This window comes from Petromyzon marinus, chromosome 20 (assembly GCF_048934315.1).
Source record: "Petromyzon marinus isolate PM22_M1 ecotype Great Lakes invasive population chromosome 20, UKy_Petmar_22M1.pri1.0, whole genome shotgun sequence".
NCBI lineage: Eukaryota > Metazoa > Chordata > Hyperoartia > Petromyzontiformes > Petromyzontidae > Petromyzon > Petromyzon marinus.
In genome coordinates, this window is record NC_133686.1 from 5173122 (window position 1) to 5196358 (window position 23237).

The 23237-nt window shown below is 44.3% G+C and overlaps 1 protein-coding gene across 2 annotated transcripts; it reads left to right on the top strand.

Moving 5' to 3' along the window:
- Positions 1-7717: 7717 nt before the first annotated feature.
- Positions 7718-22784, top strand: LOC116944193 (putative 2-ketogluconate reductase). Of its 2 annotated transcripts, none has more exons than XM_076068255.1 (6): positions 7718-7992; positions 18070-18479; positions 19083-19254; positions 20667-20845; positions 21427-21523; positions 22313-22784. In XM_076068255.1, exons 2-6 carry the CDS (start codon positions 18110-18112, stop codon positions 22473-22475), a joined length of 981 nt encoding a protein of 326 aa, XP_075924370.1. In that variant the 5' UTR covers positions 7718-7992; positions 18070-18109; the 3' UTR covers positions 22476-22784. The 2 variants fall into 2 exon arrangements, with proteins under 2 accessions (XP_075924370.1, XP_075924371.1); XM_076068256.1 differs by lacking the exon at positions 7718-7992 and adding an exon at positions 14253-14828.
- The last annotated feature ends 453 nt before the right edge of the window (positions 22785-23237 follow it).

Below are 23237 nucleotides of genomic sequence, written 5' to 3' on the forward strand. Positions count from 1 at the left end.
CCTACCTGCACAATTGTGTTTTGCCGCAAGTGTCGGAGAATTAATATATGCTTAAATTTATGCAGAACACACTTGGTTTAGTTCATATCATAGATGCCCATTTTCACAGACTCCCACCAGGGCCTGGTTAATGCAGGTGCTTCAAGGGCCACAGCCCAAGGCCTCCGATTATTTTGGGAGGTTCCAAAATATATAAGCTACTGTTAAGCGACTGCAATATTGTTGCACCATAATACATGCTGATCTATAATATTCATTCTTTTAAATAATAAACGCTAACAGTAGCCAAGCTCAAATTACAGAGAAATGGGAACGACGCACGCTTTGGCACTTGGTGACGTCGCTGCGGATACTTAAGCACGGTCAGATGAGGCAGAGCGCTCAACTATTATGTACTAATATTATTTTACGTTTTTAAAAGGTGCAGGAGACCCTTTTTTATCTCATTAACCGATCAAGTTCAAAGCAGTTTGAGAGAAACGTATGTGAATGTTGAATGCAGTCATGAAATGTCTTATGCCACTGGCGAGGAGCTTTATTGGTCAGAATTTGATTGCTACGTTGTTACGTATAAATATATTTGTAAACATGAAAATTTTGTCGGATGGTGGACCGTTAATGACAATAATTATGGCATAAAACTACCACGTGGCCTAACCCAAAAAAAAATCCGGGTCATTTCATGGGCTATGAAAACATACGGATTAAGTTACAATAAGTACTATATGTAAATTGGTCATTAAAGTCGCGTGATATAGTGGCCACTTCTTTCACAACCCAAACCAATATGTACTGGAAATCTCCTGTCACCTTAGTTCTGTAAAGATATGTGCAGTATACCGTGCTGTGATGGAGTGCAACACAGTACCACCAGATGTCGGTACAAATCAATTCCAACAACGACCGCAAGTTGTATCTATGTTGAGCTTCTTTCCCAAACCCCCTAAAGAGCATCGCTTAGTGAATTGAAGTACTCCCAGTCATGTGCGCTAACTTTGAAAAAGGAATTGCTTGTTTTAACATGATTCATTTTTATAATTCGAATATCAAGTTCAAAAACTCAAACTGAAATGACCGAGGTGAACAAAAATGGAGTTGCATGGATGATTGTAAAATAGTAAAATGGAAAGAATTGAATACACGAAGAGTGCCTCCCAAATACCAATGCAACCAAAAGCCTCGGGGCCCCATCCATCTTCATGTATCCCTGCACCCGCCCACATTCAGACACATCCACCGCGTGCTTGCTGATTGTACACATTCCTTGTCTCACCCTCCTATTCCCCTTCACCCAGGCCACTTTATCTGAGCCTTGCAAGTGCTAATTTTACATGTGTATTTGCAGACTGGCATCTGAATGTGCTGAAAGTTGGGCTGTATATTGAGTGGCGTCAGTATACATAGCCCAGATGCGACAAATGTCTTATTTATGCTTAGAGAGGCAGGGGTTCATCCGCTATGAGTCTTCAGTTCCGAGTCATATTCTTAAGCATGGTTAACATCAGTGATGAGTGACATTGAACCGTCACTCATCAGTCATCGACACTCATCAGATTATTCTGATCTCCCAACTTACACCAATCCACATTGACCAGCATGGTAAATTATGGCCAACAATCCCCATGATCAACATGGCATGAGAGGCCTTCATCCTGCAATGGATGGAGAATAAAATTGTTATAAACTAGATGATCGTCCATGCCATTCTCTCCAAACTCCCTATTGAGCTCCAGATTTATTTAAACCTAATGTGATGATGGGGAATATCAGACATGTTGATTTTGATCACATACAGTAGCTGTAATTGAATAAAATATTACTGGTAGGAAACGTAGTGGACTGGAAGCCCAACCGGGATTGATTCACAGGAGGCAGGGGATTAATTGTGTATGTCTGTGGATGTCTGTCCACGTGTATCCAGACACCCGGATAAAATGGGAGGGGTGGGGCTGGGTGGAGAGGGGAGGGTAGGCAGGGGCCGGGTGGGGAGGGGAGGGTGAGGAGGGGCTGGGGAGGGTGGGGAGGGTGGGGAGGGGCCGGGTGGGGAGGGTGGGGCTGGGTGGGGGGTGGGGAGGGTGGGGCTGGGTGGTGGGTGGGAGGGGTGGGGCTGGGTGGGGAGGGGCTGGTCACCCCGTGGTGCCCTTATAAAACTCAACGTTTAACCTACTAACGTCGGCTTGTGCCTGCCCTCACAGTCGGGCATATTTGCGGAATACACCACGCCACCGTTGACCCTGGCCATTGACTGAGCAACTCAACGTTCCTACTACCAGCTCCATCCGCAGGAATGTGTTGGTGTGTCTGCCTTTGTTGTCACCTGTTATTGTTGAGTGTTCTTGGTCAGAGTATTGGCAGGAGTCTTGAGACTGAGTAAGGCCTTCCTGGGTAAACAAGCATAGTAATAACAATTCGGTATGTCTCTGGGACACATCTGTCCAGAGCATGGCTTTTAAATGTTCATAGAAGCTCAAGTCGTAGCACATAAACATGTATATTTCAGGTAAGAATCTGTTTAACCATGAAAATCAAATACAAGTAACTCTCAAGTATACTTGGGCGGATTATCCAAGTTGCAGTTTAACCGTGCTTGTGATATAATATTTACGCATTTGAACACTGCCGATTTCAATGTTCACCACTCCTCACTCTGCCGGTGTCAGTGCATTAGTGCCCACGTGAATGCGCACACGTGCAGGCACGTAAACGGATTACTTCAAGAAACAACGGAAAACATTGTCATACGCTGTCTTTGACCACATTCCACGTTGGTTAACTATAAATACACAAACTCTTTGGGTCTTTCGGTAAAGTCACGTAGGTAGAAAAATAAAAGAAAACAAAAAATAATATATCACGATGTTTCGATCGAAACACAGGCGGTCGTCCTCAGGTGGAAAAAATAATACAGCAGTGGAACTGCTGAACCAGCGAGAGAGCTGTTACAACAAGAGGTTATTTATGTGGCAATGGGCAAGCAAGCGGGGTCTGAGCTGGAAAGGAATTCCATCCCCGGACGTAAGCACGTCAGTTGTGTTAATTGGGGAGATTAGGGAAAGAGAGATTAGGGAAAGAGAGATTAGCATGAAATGAGCTTCCGTCGCTGCATAAGAGTATCATCCCTGCATATGCGCACAACAGCAGTGTTAACGGGAGATTAGCGCTATGTTGATGGGAGAGATTCGGCAGGGAGATTAGGGGATTAGCAAGTTAATGTCATGTCTGTGTGTATACAAGCTGCTGCGCTGTCAACTGGGCTGTGAGGCAAGCGCGTCCAGGCAAGAGAACCACCGCAACCGTGGTCACGCCAGTGAGATACACAGCCCATCACACAGCCAGAACCATCGATACATCGAGGCTAAGGGAGCAGAGGTGGCCATGTTAGTGAGACCCCAGCCTGTTAATGCAGAGGCGCCTAACAGGGCAATGCAACTCAGAGAGTCGGAGATAACAGCCAAACGGCAGGGAAGAATGGAAGCACACCACAGCAAGTTACGACTTTACTTGGTTAATAACGTTCTTCCAATGATTGCTCAGCTTATACCCATCTTCTCGGTTGAAATTGTCTGTGTTCAGAGACTAAGGTACTCTGCAAACCGTCGGGCTACCATCAAACCATCAAAGATGTGTCCATGAAGCCATCCAGATATATAAAGACAGAGACAATTTCAAATGAGAAGATGGGTATAAGCTCATCAGGTGCCTACCTTTCAATCACCAAATTATACGGGCAAAGGTCGCATCTTGGTTGGCATGGACGTCCATGGTGCTACTCTTGGGATCTTAGGAATGGGTCGTATTGGCCGTTTGGTGGCGGAGAGAGCCCGCGGTTTTTACATGTCCATTCTATACCACAATCGCACAATAAGGTATGTGTGGTGACCTTAAAAAGGACAAATTCACTGTGGGTCATGTTGTTGATGTAAATTGTAATGGTGCATTAACATTAATCAAAAAGGTTTTTTTTGCAAAACATGTCGAAAATTACTAAAACAATTGTAATTTACCGGCAACGTTTTACTCATAGCACACCACAGGAAAAGGTAAAAGGAATGGAAAAGGGAAGAGAGAGGATTTAGAATGGGAAATAAGAGGAAAAAGATGGAAAATTCATTAATAAACCGAGCTAAAGGGCCCAGAAAGACGAGGATAGGGAGGAGTAGTATATATAAGGGCCTTGACGTTGCACGTAGCAGAGTCTGTTTTCATATAGGGTGGAGAGAGGAGGAATTGAAAGTGGTGGTGGCCACACAAGTCACGTGATTTACGAGAGGCTTCAGCTGATTTAGATACTGTACATATATGTTGCATTGCTTGGTCTCAAAATACCGGCACAGACTTTGATATCATTGTTCAAGGATGCTTGTGTGTAATCGCAATTCAAGTCCCAGAACGAAGTGTTAATGTCTCAATGTAATGCTGATGGACAGGCATTGTGATAGACCAAGCTGCTCTCGTGGAAGCTCTCCAGAACAAGTGGATCAGAGCAGCTGCTCTTGACGTCACCGACCCAGCGCCACTACCCAGGTACAATGCATTTTTATTCATTTAGTGTCATAAATATAATAATGTACGAAGGTGGAGTAGGGTTGCCACCTGCCCTGGTTTTCCCAGAATGTACTGTCTTTGAGATAACTGTGCTGGGAAATCTTCAAGTCTTCCCAGTTCTGTTTTTTTTGTCTGTTGCACAATAATAAACATCACTCAATAAAATTCATTGACATGGAGTTCACCCCTCTTCCGGTATTATGAGAGATTCTTACTCTCGTGACATGTGCTGGCTTTCATATGTACTTCAGAGGAAAGAAACACCATCACCTGCATGATGTAGATGTAGGAAGACCTTAAGACAGCAGTGCAATTGACAAAAGCTAGAAATTCGCAATGGCTGGAAATATCACGTATTAAAGAAAATGTGGTTTCAACAGTCATTTTTAACCATCAGTTTAACACGTAGGCTTTCACGACCAATATTATGAATTGTTAACCATAATTTACCTTAGTAACTGTCTGTCGTAAAATAATGTACACCACAATAATACATTATTCTATTTTCTCATAATTCAATCGTGATTTGAAGCTTTCGTGACTGCAGGAATCCATACTCTTTGGTTCTTTCGGTAAAGTCACGTAGGTGGAAAATTTAAATAAAACAAAAAATAATCAATCACAACGTTTCGATCGCAACACAAGCGGTCGTCCTCAGGCGGAAAAAATAATCCAGCAGTGGAACTGCTGCAAAAGCCCCATATTATTTTTTGTTCTATTTTATTTTTCTACTTACGTGACTTTACCGAAAGAACCAAAGAGTATGGATTCCTGCAGTCACGAAAGCTTCAAATCAAGATTGAACCGCCTCTACGGGGAGGGTTTCCACACATCTGTTAGAGCTTTAACAGACTGCGAGACAAGGAGGCTCACCTGATCGAGTCGCTCACCTTTCTCAAGAGATGCCGCAACAACAAGGTAATACCGATCGCATTTACACTCACAAAAAAACGCTGGTTCAGCAGTTCCACTGCTGGATTATTTTTTTCCGCCTGAGGACGACCGCTTGTGTTGCGATCGAAACGTCGTGATTGATTATTTTTTGTTTTATTAAAATTTTCCACCTACGTGACTTTCTCATAATTGTTTTGGGCTGTCAACTTTGTGGAACGAGTTGGAGAAACTACAGCAAAGCATATCGCGTACCCGACTTCCTGGGGACGAGGCTACAGGTCGAAATGTGAACGTCTTAATAAAATGTGTTTTATCATGGACAAATAATGCGATGGATGGGGGTGGTTAATTGGCCAGGGTGGATATGTGAGTCGGATATGCTACGTTGTACTGGATTTATTTCAAAAGGTATTAACAAGCACTTTTGTGGAACTGTCCTTCCAAGGGATCACCCTCTGCTGCAACTTCCAAACGTGATCATCACTCCTCACATCGGGGCCTCCACGATTCGCACGAGACGAGAGATGCTTGAAAGTGTTGCTGCAAATGCCCTGGCAGCTGTGCAGGGCCGGCCCATCCCACACGAAGTGAAACCTCATCAGGGCTGAAACCCACTTCTTGAGCACAACCCAGCGGCGTTGCTATATTCAGAAAATGCCGCAATGTGGGTTGCTGCAAGAACTAAACCTTGCTTCGCACCTAACTGTATTAACGACATGCTGACTAGCACCTAGCTGCATGAACTACACACTGATTCACACCTACCTGCATGAAGTCAAATCGACAAAGGAGTTTACATATCAACTCCTTTGTCAAGGCGCTTTGCTCCTCCCACCCAGCTTAAAAGACGCTGCCAAGCTTAGCAGTGTTCATTGAAGCGCTGTGGTCCCGAGAGTTCGGTTCCTTCACCTGAAGGCTACTTCTGCTGTGGCTGAAACGTCGTGAGAATTTTATTTCATGTTTTATTTTTATTATTTTATTTCCATTCTACGTGACTTTACCGAAAGAACCAAGAAGATGAATCCCTGCAGTCACGAAAGCTTTAAATCGAAATCCGCCAAAGGTGTCCATTTAGGTGAATTGTGCAGTCATCTGTGAGAATATGCCATGATAAAAAAACGATCAAAATATCATTGTAAAGTTGTTCAAGGAAGATTGCATGAGTTATTTTAAATATATAATTTCATCCAGGACACCCCTACAATCATAGACTTAACTTGCCATCATGAAATATACAAATGTTATTAAAAACTTTGTACTCAAAAACCCTTAAGTGATCAGAGCTACATGCAAAATACAATATCACAGATCGATTAACAAATAATATCTAATTCACACAGAAAATGAAAATGTTAACATTGATGTACTTAACTGCATGATATCCAATGTGAAATTAAATAAATTCTGATGCTGCTTATTAAAAAAGAAATACATGTTAACTGTGACTGGAACTATTTTATAACCAGTAGTATTAATGTACGCATGAATTAAATTTTTTAAATAGGCAATGCACTCAGTGATACTGTTTTCCCGGTAATTTTACGTTATAATCTATAAAATATTAACTTATTTATCCAGGAAAGTCACACTGAGTCCTATTACTTTTTTTCTGGAGGGCAACACACTATCACCGTACTGATGGAAACAGATGGAGAAAATTCGCTTGCTGCACTGCCTTCCCATGGCAAGCCAGGGTGTTCATGCCTCTGCCCACGGGAAGGGAATTTCACATTCGGGCGATCCACCAAACCTCATCTTTAAGCATTTCGCCATGATTCATAAACCAAACATTTGCTTCGTGCAAGTACATAGCATAGTTGTTTATTTATAACGCTTGTTTACCCAGGAAAGCCTCGTTGGGTCTGAGGACTTTTGCGCAAGGGTCATGCCGAGTTTTTGCCGTGTAGGTCAGAGGTCACGTTAAGGGACCACAGCCAGTGACGGACTGAGACTAAATATCGGCCCAGGCATTTGTAAACACACCGGCCCAAATTTACGTGCGACCTCATTGACCCATTTGGGCTGGTCCAAAAAATATAAATGGGCTGGTGAGGAAGGTCTTTGGGGCTGTCGAATATGGGAATTAATTCCAACTGTGAGCGTAAATAAGCAACGAAGCGTATACATGGGAGAAAATGAAATATGATAATACGTGTAATTGCCCGTCATATGATGGGTTCATAAAAAATATATTTAATGAAAAAGACATTTATAAAATTGTATTTTGGATGTTTCGGGTGCTGGTGGGTTAACACACACAGTCACGTCGGGGACGCCGAGCTGACGTGAGGGAATGTGGTTTTTTGCTAGACGGTTGTGACGCTTCAGTTTGTCTTGAGCAGCACTCGTGGGTGAGCATTCGAATATATCACCACGTTGAAGTTACATACAGTAGGACTGTTGTCCCTCAATCCGGAACGTTGCCTTGACACGAAGCGAGGAGTGTAACGCAGCAGAGCGACTCGTTTGTCCCCCGAGTGATTTTAGCCGGCTGAGACTCGCAACCGCAAGAGCACACATTCTGTACCGGAGCTGTCAACGGGACAAAGTTAGGTGGGTTACATCAGTGACAAGTGACACATCCACCCAACAGCGTGTGAGTTCTGCGTGAGTGTAAACTGTGCGTGAGAATGTGTGAGAATGTGAGTGAGAATGAGCTGTGTGTGAGTGAGCCGTGTGTGAGGGTGAGCCATGTGAGGGAGACGTGATTATAATACTTGTGTGTTGTAAGGGCCATTGTTAGTGTGTGGTATTTTTGTGGTTGCGGCAAATTGATTATCCAGTAGTGATTTGCTACTGTGGTGTAACGGTGTCGCTTATTTTGTGTTTTGGTGGTTAGTGAGCATTTTCCCGGTGGGCGTAACTAGGTAAGGCCGTAGGCTTTCAGTTACCGTAACGGCCTCGTGCTTTACCGGGTAAGGTGAGCTTTCCCCGGCGGGAAAAACTAGTTAAGACCAGTTACTCTAGCGGCCTAGTGCGTGCTCCGTCCACTGCTGCCCTGAGAGAGAGTCGCGCTCTCTCCACTGCTGCTGCCCCGAGATGTCGCGGGCGCTGCCCCAGAGCAAGGAGGCGCTGCTGCAGTCGTTGTAACAAGCGGTTCAAGGACGACGCGCACTCCATCCTGGAAAACTTCACGGAGATCGTCAAGACGGCCAAGGGTCGTGAATGAAGAGTCCCCTGTGTGGGCTTCAGTGGGGCCGTCTGGACGGGCAGCAGAGACACGAGAGGCCAAGAAACGACATTGCAGTCGTGGGCTGCGCTCAAGGAGGGCTAGCTTGAGCACCATCCTGTGGCGGGGAAAGGAGGCGGTGCAAGCAGTTCAGCCGAGCCCACAACAGCCAAGAATCTTCTGTCCCTGTCTGGGGGGGCGCTGTTCCACCCTAGCACGTGGGCGAGAAGCCGTGCATGTGTGACGAGTGCGGCAAGACGTTTTTCTCGCGCTCGGCCTACAAGTATATTTTTTTTCTTTTCCGCTTGTGTGTTAATCTGTGTATACCCCGGATATTTAAAGATGACAATTCTGCTGTGTATCATACTGCTGTCCCTCCCGGCCATATCAAGTGCCACACTCAACTCTACAAATGGCTACCTCCGTTACTTTGCGTCCATACTTGTTGCTCGATTTGCCACTACACCTGCTAATGAAACAGCTCATAGACACTTCTACACTCCATCATTGTATCCTTTTAAACCCTATCATTGTCCCATTACTTCACCAGCACTCCTTCCAAACTTCATTCTGCTCTTAAAAATAACACCATCTGCGAGCTGCTGCTATTCGTCCAAGGTTCACCGCTCTTCATCCTTTCACACAAAATACTTGTGCAAACTATTAATTCTACTTTTATTATTTCTGGGTGGTATTGAGCTTCATCCTGGCCCAAATGTAAAGAACTCGTATAATTCTGTAGATTTTTCTGGCAGGAAAGGTGTTGGTGTTCTACATGTCAACATCAGAGGGCTTGTGATTAAATTAAGTCAACTAAAACTAGAAGTGGCAAATCTTGACCCGGACATTTTTTGCCTAACAGAAACATTTCTCACTCCTGCCGTCAATGACTTGCAGATTACGATTGACAACTACAACCTTTTTCGGCTTGACCGAGGATCTAAAGGAGGTGGAATTGCCATCTATGTTCGTAATACTATTGCATGTTCACCAGCTCACTCCTAGTTAAAAAAAATGTTGCCTTGAAGGTTTGGCTATCAGAATAACTCTCCCAAATAATCAACAGATATTGGTAGTGTGCTGCTATAGACCGCCTAGTGGGAAGGATGTTGAAGCTGCATCTGCTCTGAGAGAGCTTTTTGGGGGCCTCCCTAAAGGTGAAATAGTTTTAGTGGGTGATCTAAATTGGAATTGGCTAAACCCGCCGGCCATGGCCACAAATTTTACAGATGAATTTAACCTGTTTCAATAAATAAATGTCCCCACAAGACCCAACCTAAAAAATCCGGGACAGTGAACTCTGCTTGACGTCCTATTGACAAATGCCCCTCACAATTTTGCACTGACTGGTGTTATGGGTAATAACCTTAGTAATCACTCCTTCATTTTTGGGGTGAGATCATCAGCCAGACCCAAAGCCCCCCCTAAATTGGTTGAGAAGCACTCTTTGAGGCACTTCAGCACTCAGGCATTTACTAATGATGTGCTTCACTCGGATGTTGACAAGGTCTGTGATATCCCCAACCTGACTACGGCTTGGGAGACTTTCAGGTACGCGTTTCTCCAAATTCTTAACAAACATGCTCCGTTGGTTAGATTTAAAACTAAAGGCATCCGCCCACCATGGTATGATCCTTTGATTACAAAGCTCATGAAAACTAGGGACAAGGCTTGGGCATGTACTCAGAAAAATAATTTGGTCAATGACTGGCTAGAATACAGGATTTTAAGGAATAGATGTGTCAAAAAAATACGGCATGCAAAAAATGCCTACTTTTCCTCCACTCTCCTGGAATCACATGTAAATGCCAGGATTTTTTGGAAAGCAATCAAATGTATCAAAAAGGCATCCAAAACAGACAATCTGCCCATTGAGCTTAACCGAAATGGGAAATATTTTTCAGATCCCAAAAAAATAGTTGACAATTTGAACATTAATTTTTCTGAAGCTGGTAATCTTTTTGATAATGTATTGGGAGTCACCCCTGCTCATGCAAATTCCTACACCCCTGTCTAAACATTAAACGAATTTAGTTTCCAGCCAATCCACGAAAATAATGTTCTGAAACAACTGTCCTACCTCAAAGGGTCCTCCTCTACCGGAGCAGATAGTATTCCCGTCTTTGCTCTACTGTTGGTCACCTAATATACAAACCTATAGCCCATATTTTCAACCTGTCCATCAAAGAAGCATCAGTTCCTCTAGAATGGAAACATTCCTATGTCTGTCCACTTCACAAAGGGGGCCCTAAAGATGATCCCAATAACTACTGACCTATCTCAATTTTGTCCCCATTGATGATTTTTTTTTAAATGATTGAACTACCAAATTAGCAGTTTCCTGTCCACCAACAATCTACTACATCTAAAACAATCTGGGTTCCGAAAAAAATACAGCACCACATCTGCTGCATTAAACTCTCTGAATCAAATTTACAGTAGCCTTGATAATAAGCAGTACTGTGCCTGTCTTTTGACCTGTCCAAAGCTTTTGATACAGTAGACCACAACACCCTGCTTAGTAAACTAAGTTGCCTTGGTTTTTCCAAAAACACAGTAAAATGATTAAAAATGTACCTCTTTTCTCGCACCCAAACTGTATTCACAGATGGTTGGAGGTCAAACAGTGTTAAGATAACCAAAGGGGTTCCACAGGGTTCCATCCTCAGCCCTCTCTTGTTCTCTCTTCATGTCAATGACTTGGGCACTGACCTGGATCATTCCAGGGTAAATCTTTTTGCAGATGACACGATACTGATTACTGCTGGCCGCTCTCCGGATGACGTGATTGCTAAGCTCCAGGGTGATTTTAACAAACTACAACTTCAGCTAGTTGCTCTTAAACTAGTCCTGAATACCTCCAAAACCAAGGTGCTATGCTTCTCACCGGGACTAAAGCAGGAAGTTATTTTTCCCCAATTACATTCCTTAAATAATTATCAAATAGAGCAAGTCAAGATCTATAAGTATCTTGGGGTCATCCTTAATTCCAAACTGAATTTTGAAGATCACATTGATTATAATGGTAAAAAGACAAAAAAAATTGGTTTTCTGTATCGACACAAGCACTGCTTCCCCCCTATGTTCCCTTTGGAATTGATAAAAGCTACCATACTGCCTCTACTTGATTACTGTGATATCGTGTATAAATCAGCCCCAAGTACTGTACTGAAGAAGCTTGATTCCATCTATCACTCGGCCTTAAGATTTGCATTGAACTGCCCATATAGGACTCACCACTGTGATCTCTACATTGGGTCAAACTTAACATCTCTTAATGTTCGACGGATTGTGCACCAGATCTTATTTATTCACGATGTACTTACAAAAAAATCCTCAGACTACCTGCTGGATCTCCTCTGTTTCAAAGAACAAATTTGACCTCAGGTCTTCGCTCATTTACCAGCTTCACATTCCCTATTGCCGTACAAAAACCGGAGGAAGGGCCGTTGCTATTGATGCCCCCAGGGTCTGGAATGCTATTGCCAATAAACTGCAACTTGAATCACTACCTATGAGATCTTCACTCAAAACTGTTCTAGAAGAGTTGTACACCCCTAGCTGCCACTGCTATTCAGTGGCCTAAAATAAAATAAAATGTTTCGCTCCGGATGACTGCTGCAAAGTATTATCTTTATTTTGATTTAGTGCGCTGTTCTTAAAGGTGCATTGAAAAATGTGATACTCCGACTGATGCTCCTGTTGTTGTGGAGTGACTCATGCAGCCAGCTATGGCTCTAGGGTTTGGTGTTATGTGGGGGCGAAAGTCCCCCGCCATCACTGAATTGTCGGGGCCGTTGCCCACCGACTCCCCCGTTCCATTCATACCGCTACCCCCCGGCTGCTTTGTCAGGTCCAGACTACCGACCCCTAATGTCTCGCCCCCCTGTACCTCTGCCTGGGATGTCGACCGCGTTTGCATAGCTTAATTAGCGGCTCGTACGCTTTGTGCTTGCGGCGCGCTACGCTGCTCAGTGGCGCGTGCCGCGGGGAGCGCGCTCGCCAGTAAAAATTCCGTCCCGCCCGTAAACAGACAGGCGCGGTGCGTGTTTCCCTTCCACCCACGCTCCACGTGCTCTGGTAATAACAAACACGCCTCTACCCTCTGCCAAGCCCCGTACACCAATCGCACGTGAGGGGGGTTGGGGCCGAGGGATGGGTGGGCGGGACGTTTGCCGCGCGCGCCGCTGATTGGGGAGGGTCACTCAGCTCTGAGTTAAAGGGCCCGTTCAAACAGTCGCGCGAATACGCGCGCGCTCGGCGCTTAGCTCGCTACTTCGCGATTAGACAATCTTGCGGGCGTGCGACCGCAACACAGCCACACAGGTACGCGATCACTAAGCACTATTGTAAGCAATATTACAGGTACGCGAGCGCTGGACACCACCGAAAATTGCCACGTATGCCCGCACGCGCCGCACAGTACTGTACACAATCGCACAGGTGCGCGATCGCAACGCAGTCACACGGGTACGCGAGCGCTACGCGCTATTGTAAACAATCGTGCGGGTACGTAAGCACCAAACACTTCGTCTCGTGGTGAACAACCGCGCATACACATAGACACCCAGCACACTCTGCACTCCTCCCCACGCTCCCAAAAGACCACACAACGGTTTTATCCCCCGCTAGTGATTTTATTTACCGTGAGCAACCCGTTTAAAGTTTGAGAATAGTGTATGCGTCAGTGGCTACCAGCCTACTCTCCCGGGGATTCTAGGCCGAGCTTACTCGGCCTATCGCTCCGCTCTCTACGCTCGATTAACTCACTCCGGACTCACTTCTCTCACACACGCTTACTTCCCCTCTGCTGCGCTGAATGCTGTAGAAGGAGGAGATTGTAGGTCGACCCCGTCGAGAGTGGAGCCTGGCTGCGTTGGAGTTCGTCACACGGACGTCCCGAACGGCTGACTCTGCTGCTCCGTGGACCGTGAAGATTTTGAAGAAGACTCTCTTGCTACCCCCAACCTCTGCCTTTTTATCCACCCTAGCGGCATTCTGTTGTTCAGGAGCGTGCTCACCCGGGCTCTTTCGTATGCAGATATGTGACCTTTCCTGGAACAATAGGCACTCAGATGCTTGCTTCCGCCCCCGTGCCTGCCCTGTCCATTCAGGTGTTGAGTTATTTTCGTCCCTCTTACATGCAGATCTGTGACCTTTACCTGCAACAACAGCGTTCCGCCGGTCCCACGCCCTGTGCTGCCTTGTCGGAATATTCCTAAGTGCATCTTTTGGTGGAGTCCCTAATGGCATCTATAATAAAGGCGTGCTGCGGTTCTCACACCCCAGGTGGCCCTGTCCATTCAAATGTTGGAATGCTATTTTGCATTGTTATTGGGGGGCCCTAATGCTACCTATGACAAAGGCGTACCGCCGTTTTCACGTTCCGTGCCATGTGTGCGTAACTGCACCCGCGGCGGCCATGCGGCCTCCGCTGTGACCACGTAACTTTAATATCTGGTCATGGCGCTGCGGTGCGTATCAGCTGCGGGGGGAGATCGCCCAATTTCCCGGCCGCAGGAAACCATGAAACTTAATCCCATTAGGGGTTTCTGGAAGAAAACCTATCGGCCAGGTGATCTCCCCTTCCGGCTCTACTTAGGGTGTGTGTGCGTTCGTGTGGGAGAGGGGGGGGCGGGGAGGAAGCGAGGCGCGCCACGTCGGCGTTGTCACCCACCGGTGGTGGTGTCGCGGCGGTTGGCACAGTCCCCGACGGAGCTACTCCGCTGCGGTGACACCGCAGTTACATGTTATTTATGTAGTTTATTTAAAAAAATTCGGTCACAGCCCCTATGATCACTGTTACATTGCATTTATGGCTTTATTTTGGTGATTTCGAAAACGTTTTTTGGTTTCGCCATGTTTTTGTTTGTTGTAGTACGGAGTTAGACTGATGGCCTTAATCTTAGTTGTCTTGTGGTTGTTGTTGTTTGACTTGCATCCCACTGGGATTTTTGCACACAGCGTTGGTGTACGGTGCTTTTTCAGGAATATTTTGATGTTTTTTTCCTGGATTTTCTGTTTGCACAGTAACACAGTCACTTTAAGATGTTTTCTTGTTCATGTTTTTGTTTTTTGTTTGTTGCGGTAGCACCCGATTCAAGAGCCGAATGGCTCACAGGGCTATACCAAATAAATGGAACTGAACTGAAATTTGAACAGGTTCTCCCCCCTTCCTCCCCCAAGCATACATCAATTTACATTGGCCAGCGTGGGTAAGGTAAGGTCAACAACCCCATGAAGTGACACGACATGGTGAGGCCTTCAATACTGTTATAATCGTTGTGTGGGATGTCATTACTTATTAGGCAGTTGCATTCAACATGGTTGAATACAGTACTTTTTGTGATGCAGAATTGTACTTCATTAAGCGCTAGTTTACTCCTTTTGTGAGCTTTGACCCTCCTGTTTTATGTAGGTAAGTGAAATCATATTCATACTTTATAAGGTTCAAAGTGACAAGGAATTCAGTGAAACGTACCATTGTGAGTATATATATACAGTGAGGGAAAAAAAAGTATTTGATCCCCTGCTGATTTTGTACGTTTGCCCACTGACAAAGAAATGATCAGTCTATAATTTTAATGGTAGGTTTATTAAAGGGAGTGCTCCTAATCTCAGCTTGTTACCTGTATAAAAGACACCTGTCCACAGAAGCAATCAATCAGATTCCAAACTCTCCACCATGGCCAAGAGCTCTCCAAGGATGTCAGGGACAAGATTGTAGACCTACACAAGGCTGGAGTGGGTTACAAGACCATTGCCAAGCAGCTTGGTGAGAAGGTAACAACAGTTGGTGCGATTATTCGCAAATGGAAGAAACACAAAAGAACTGTCAATCTCCCTCGACCTGGGGCTCCATGCAAGATCTCACCTCGTGGAGTTGCAATCATGAGAACGGTGAGGAATCTGCCCAGAACTACACGGGAGGATCTTGTCAATGATCTCAAGGCAGCTGGGACCATAGTCACCAAGAAAACAATTGGTAACACTACGCCATGAAGGACTGAAATCCTGCAGCGCCCGCAAGGTCCCCCTGCTCAAGAAAGCACATATACATGCCCATCTGAAGTTTGCTAATGAACATCTGAATGATTCAGAGGACAACTGGGAGAAAGTGTTGTGGTCAGATGAGACCAAAATGGAGCTCTTTGGCATCAACTCAACTCGCCGTGTTTGGAGGAGGAGAAATGCTGCCTATGACCCCAAGAACACCATCCCCACCGTCAAACATGGAGGTGGGAACATCATGCTTTGGGGGTGTTTTTCTGCTAAGGGGACAGGACAACTTCACCGCATCAAAGGGACGATGGACGGGGCCATGTACCGTCAAATCTTGGGTGAGAACCTCCTTCCCTCAACCAGGGCATTGAAAATGGGTCGTGGATGGGTATTCCAGAATGACAATGACAAAAACACACGGCCAAGGCAACAAAGGAGTGGCTCAAGAAGAAGTACATTAAGGTCCTGGAGTGGCCTAGCCAGCCTCCAGACCTTAATCCCATAGAAAATCTGTGGAGGGAGCTAAAGGTTCGAGTTGCTAAACGTCATCCTCGAAACCTTAATGACTTGGAAAAGATCTGCAAAGAGGAGTGGGACAAAATCCCTCCTAAGATGTGTACAAACCTGGTGGCCAACTACAAGAAACGTCTGACCTCTGTGATTGCCAACAAGGGTTTTGCCACCAAGTGCTAAGTCATGTTTGCAGAGGGGTCAAACACTTATTTCCTTCATTAAAATGCAAATCAATGTATAACATTTTTGACATGCGTTTTTCTGGATTTTGTTGTTATTCTCTCTCACTGTTCAAATAAACCTAACATTAAAATTATAGACTAACCATTTCTTTGTCAGTGGGCAAACGTACAAAATCAGCAGGGGATCAAATAATAGTGTTACCAATTGTTTTCTCGGTGACTATGGTCCCAGCTGCCTTGAGATCATTGACAAGATCCTCCCGTGTAGTTCTGGGCTGATTCCTCACCGTTCTCATGATCATTGCAACTCCACGAGGTGAGATCTTGCATGGAGCCCCAGGCCGAGGGAGATTGACAGTTCTTTTGTGTTTCTTCCATTTGCGAATAATCGCACCAACTGTTGTCACCTCCTCACCAAGCTGCTTGGCAATGGCCTTGTAGCCCATTCCAGCCTTGTGTAGGTCTACAGTCTTGTCCCTGACATCCTTGGAGAGCTCTTTGGTCTTGGCCATGGTGGAGAGTTTGGAATATGATTGATTGATTGCTTCTGTGGACAGGTGTCTTTTATACAGGTAACAAGCTGAGATTAGGAGCACTCCCTTTAAGAGTGTGCTCCTAATCTCAGCTCGATACCTGTATAAAAGACACCTGAGAGCCAGACATCTTTCTGATTGAGAGGGGGTCAAATACTTATTTCCCTCATTAAAATGCCAAATCAATTTATAACATTTTAGACATGCGTTTTTCCGGATTTTGTTGTTGTTATTCTGTCTCTCACTGTTCAAATAAACCTACCATTAAAATTATAGACTGATAATTTCTTTGTCAGTGGGCAAACGTACAAAATCAGCAGGGGATCAAATACTTGTTTCCCTCACTGTATGTCACTGTTTCAGTATACTCCTGGCTACATTTGAATTATTCGTTCCTCGACTTACGGAGGCATTACATTACTGAGACCCGTTCGTAAGTCGATTTGTTCTTATCTCGGAACTCAAAATGCAATTGTACATACGGCCAGTGTTGTAAAACGTGTCATGGTTCAACAAAAAGGAAACATTTTGTTTCACTCATAAATAAGAAGAAAAATTGTTAATTTGAATGTAAAACTGTAGTAAATATTGTGTTCATTCTTGGTTCTTTCGGTAAAGTTACCTAAATAGAAAAAAATGAAAATAAAATACAAATAATAGGATAAAATTAAAATTTAAACAATTAAATTAAAATAATAAATTAAAAGTAATAAAAGCAAAAAACCCACGACGTTTCGATCGCAACACAAGCGGTCTTCATCAGGCGGAGAGAAAAGTGGGGGCAAGCCTCCAAATGTAGCTGCTTGTAAGGGTTCCAGAGTGAGTGGGCGGGGGAAGGGGTCGCGCAAGCAACGGGCTAATTTTATCTTATTTTCATTTTTTTATTTTTTGTTTTATATTTACGTGACTTTACCGAAAGAACCAACTATTTGAATTCCTGCACTCACGAAAGTTTTAAGTCTAAAACTATTGTATTGTAAATAAGACGTAAAACTAAATGAAACAAAATCAGTTTTATTTTAATTTACCTTGAGTCTTGATGCTTTCTTCCTTGTCACGCAGGGGACCGTCTGTATTATTTTCATTTTGGAGTCATACGGGTGGAAAGGAGATGTGTGAAAGGTTACAATATATTTGCACAACAAAATGTTAAATCAAAGGGAGTTCTAGATCACTTTTTTCACCATCGAAATAATGTTTGCCTTCTTGTGATATTTCTTGTTTCTCATAGACCAAAACGTCAATTTCTCACCCGGGGAATTGTTTCTGCCATGGAACATTTGCCATACATGTTGGTATCAGAAAATATATCTTCAACATACAATCAAGATGAAGTAAAGTGCATCACTAAATACTTCAATGTGGTGACTTTAACGAGTATTAAAGAAAACAAAGGCTTGGCAGGAAAAGTCGAGGCCATCGGTATTTTATGCTGGGAACTTGTGGTCACCAAAGACCTCTTGGATAGTCTTCCTAACCTGAGGACGGTAGCGAGTTTTGGAGCGGGGATTGACCATCTCGACTTGCCTCTGCTCTGGAGCCATGGCGTCTCTGTGTCCCACACTCCGGATGTTGTCTCTGCCACCACGGCCGACATGGGCATGGCCCTGCTACTTGCCTCTGCCAGGGAGGTGGTGAATGGTAATTCACTGCAGGGAAACCATGACCACCAGCAATCTGACACAGCCATGATCCGACAGTGACATGGTCTAGCGGCAGCATGTTTTCCACTTATTGCAAAAGATGGCAGTTCAAGCTCAACGGCCACCCTAGTTAATACACCTGCAGCATCTCAGCGTCCATTGTGAAACGGATGGCTCATGGTTAATACTGCAGGTGTACTAACCATAAACCAGCTGTTTCACAGTGGACGCTAACATTCTTATGTTATCCGAAAATGTAGGCCACGTGTGCCAGCATTATGGTTCACATTTGCCAAACTAGATAATTGGAAAGCGATGGAGCAACATCACCAGGCAAAAGCATTTATTTTGATGATTTGGATGAGCCAAGAGTCTGGACATTTGCATAATTTGTTGAACCGGCCTGAACTTGCTGATAGGACTCAAAAGTTAAACTAGTCTAGAGTTTGCCTGCCTAAAAATACAGCCGGGAGGCATAGGTTCCATAAGGTCTGTGGGCTGATGAACTAATATTTGTATTCTCAATGGAAAGATAACCTCTTGTCCTTTACTTTGTGGTATTTATAGACCTAAGATGATGTTTTATTTGGTTTCCCATCAGGTGCCTACCTTACAAAATCACCGAATTGTATGGATGGAGGTCACATCTTGGTTGGCGTGGACGTCCATGGTGCCACTCTTGGGATCTTAGGAATGGGTCGTATAGGCCGTTTGGTGGCGGAGAGAGCCCGTGGTTTTCACATGTCCATTCTATACCACAATCGCACAAGGAGGTACGTGTGTTCACCTTATAAAGGATGCATTCACTATGGGCCATCTCCCAAAACCAGCCTCATGACAAAGTGATTCGGCCCCATGTTAGTAACTCTCGTGATAAAATCCCCCAACCTTGTCAAGTACTCAATCTCATGGCTCAGCTGGTTGTGGTATTAGCCTGTCCAATCTGTTATATTCTGAAACCAAGTTTCTTTTTGTAGCCCCCTCAATGGTGCCATGTAGGATGGATTTGGATAGTTTTCCAGATCAATCGATATCCTCAAAAACACTGCAGTTTTTTTTTTTACTGAATAGTGGCTTGAGGTCATTTATCCTTACTGGGTGGTAATTGTGCTCCTTGAAAATTTGTGCTGGCCATAAGATTTGTAGTAACTTCAAAAAGTATACACTATGGTGACAAATTCTGTAATTTTAACTAGATTCGAAGCTTTCGTGACTGCAGGAATTACTCTTTGATTCTTTCAGTAAAGTCACTTAGAAAGAAATTTTATGAAATAATAATAGAATACGACGTTTCAATTGCAACACAAGCAATCATCATCAGGTACAATTGAATGAGAAAACAAACCTAGTAAACTTGGAAATATAATGCAATACAACATAGAGAGTCGGCCAACACAACAGTCAACACCCCACCTGGTTGTGTATGTTTTGTCTCTCTCTCAAATTTAGCAATATTTGGAAGAACGAAATTAACCGCGTGGGGTGTTGACTGTTTTATTGGCCGACTCTCTGTGTTGTATTGCATTATATTTCCAAGTTAACTATGTTTGTTTTCTCATTCATTTGTACCTGATGATGGTTGCTTGTGTTGCAATCGAAACGTCGTATTCTGTAATTTAAACCATTGGTTGAATGCTCCTATTTTGGGTGAATTACTTAATAAGAACATTAATTCCTGATGTAAAATGGTAAAGGTACAGCTCTGCGATAACTTGGTAATGTTGTTACTGGTGGAAGGGTCTCCAATAGAGAAAGTCTGTCTTGAGAGTATTTCATCCTATTATTTGGGTCTGTCGGTAAAGCCACGTAGATAGACAAATAATAAAAAATATAATTTATAATTATAATGTATAATTTTTCTATCTAATTGGCTTTACTGAAAGACCCAAATAATATGAATTCCTGCAGTCACGAAAGCTTTAAGTCAAGATTTATTTTATCCTACTCTTCCGAGTTGGCCAGACGCCTTCGAAGAGGTGAAATTGCTCACATTTGACCTCACCACGTGCGACCTGCTAATCGACTGTGGTGTAACCATTTGTACTGCTGGGTGGACACAGGAGGAGGGGGGGGGGAGAATTTAATAAACTTGGTCATTGTTTCAACTGCTGCACTGGGAGATGAAGAGGCAACATTTGGACTGCAAGTTCAGTGTACTAACCGTTATACATGAGTTTGCTTTCAGACCAATACATGAGGAGACAGCCTTGGGTGCTCAATACTGCCAAAATATTGACGAAGTCCTGGAAAAATCTGACTTCCTCGTGATCGCAGTCGATGCAAACCCAGGAACAGTCAAAATCATTGGAGGGCGGGAACTCAAGCTGATGAAGACCAATGCCACGATCATCAACATCTCCAGAGGTATGACAATGGATTAAGTGAGACTTTCCAATGTAGACACAGGCTCTTTCTTTTAATGAAAATATTCATTAAAGAGCGTTTTCTTTAAACATGCAGCACAGTACTAACACTCACACGATTGTCATGTACTAGCAACGTTTTACTCATAGCACGCCATAGGAAGGGGAGTAGACTCAAGGATGTATTGCATGGAAAAGGTCAAAGGAATGGGGAAGGGAAGAGAGAAGATAGAGAATGGGAAGAGGAAAAGGATGGAAAATGAATAAATAAACCGAGCTAAAGGGTCTAGTAAGACAAGGATAGGGAGGAGTCTATATAAGAGCCTTGACGCTGCGTTGTGCAGCGTCTGTTTTCACAGGGGGCGGAATCAAGGTGGTGGTGGCCACACAAGTCACGTGATATACGATAGGCTTCAGCCGATTTAGATGCTGTATATAGATGTTGCATTGCTTGGTCTCAGAATAAGGCCGCAGACTTTGAAAGCACTGTTAATGGATGTACGTGTATGGTGGCAATTTAAGCCCCGCGTTTTGCCACGTCAGAACGAAGTGTTAATGTCTCAACGTAATGCGGATGTCCAGGTGTTGTGATAGACCAAGCTGCTCTCGTGGAAGCCCTCCAGAACAAGTGGATCAGAGCAGCTGCTCTTGACGTCACCGACCCAGAGCCACTGCCCAGGTATAATGAATGCATTTGGATTCAGTGTCATAATATTAATGTACGGAGGTAGGGAAGGGTTGCCACCTGCCCTGGTTTTTCCCAGAAGGGTTCTCTTTTTGAGGTAGCTGTGCTGGGAAATCGGCAAGTCTTCCCGGGACATTAAAAGTCCCGGTTGATGTTAGTTGCACAAGAATAGTAATGGTTATACACCACTCAGGACAATTCATTGACATGTAGTTCACCCCTCCTTCCCGTATTGAGATTCGTCTTCTTGTGACATCCAGCTGGCTTTTATTTGTACCTCAGACATGGCAAACCTGAGGGCAGGTTCTTGCAAAGACACTCCATGAGCAGTATGGTGTAAATGTAGGGAAACCTGAGGACAGCCCTGCATTGACAGAGGCTGGAAATCTGCAAAGGAATGGGAATAGCACATATTAAAGAAAAAGTTCTAACTTTTATTATTTAACCACACATTTCCTTCGTATTTTTGACTGAAAAATAATGTACTGTACAGTGCAGTGATACATGATTGGATTTTATCATCATTGGTTTGGTTTTTCTCAACTTTGTGGAACGAGTTGGAGAAACTACAGCAAAGCATATCGCGTACCCGACTTCCTGGGGACGAGGCAACAGGTTTAAATGTAAAAGTATGTAGAAAATTAGGTATACCATTGGCAAAAAATGCAATGGTTGAGGGCGGTTAATTGGTCAGGGTGGATGCGAGTCGGATATGCTACGTTGTACTGGATTGTTTATTTCAAAAGGTATTAACAAGAACTTTTGTGGAACTGTCCTTCCAAGGGATCACCCTCTGCTGCAACTTCCAAACGTGATCATCACTCCTCACATCGGGGCCTCCACGATTCGCACGAGACGAGAGATGCTTGAAAGTGTTGCTGCAAATGCCCTGGCAGCTGTGCAGGGCCGGCCCATCCCACACGAATTGAAACCTCATCAGGGCTGAAACCCACTTCTTGAGCACAACCCAGCGGCGTTGCTATATTCAGAAAATGCCGCAATGTGGTTTGCTGCGAGAACTAAACCTTGCTTCGCGCCTAACTTTATTAACGACACGTTGACTAGCACTTAGCTGTATGAACTACACATTGACTTGCACCTAACTATTAACTACACACGGACTCGCACCAAGCTGCATGAAGTAAAATCTAAAATATTTCACTTGCGTAATACTGGTAGGAACCTCCTGGTTACACCAGCCCACAGGGGATTATTGTGTCCGTCCGTCCGTCGTGCATTCAAAAATGGGAGGGGTGGGGCTGGGTGGAGAGGGGAGGGTGGGGCTGGGTGGGGCTGGGTGGGAGGGGCTGGGTTGGGGAGGGGCTGGTCACCCCGTGGTGCCCTTATAAAACTCAACGTTTAACCTACTCACGCCAGCTTGTGCCCGCCCTCACAGTCGGGCATATTTGCGGAATACACCACTCCGCCGTTGACCCTGGCCATTGACCGAGCAACCCAACGTTCCTACCAGCTCCCTCCGCAGGAATGTTACAAGCGCAATGGGTGCTGCTCATGATCGGGCACGTACTCACAGGTGTGCAGAATTTTTCCCCGACAAAAATGTGGAAATGTTTTGCTCAACACTGCGGTTTTACGCCCTCTAAATTTTACGGGTCATGAAGTCAGTAATTTGTTTCAATTGAAACATTTCATGAAACAGACATGAAAAATCCATTGTAACAGCTGAGATTTAAAAAAAACATTTTAT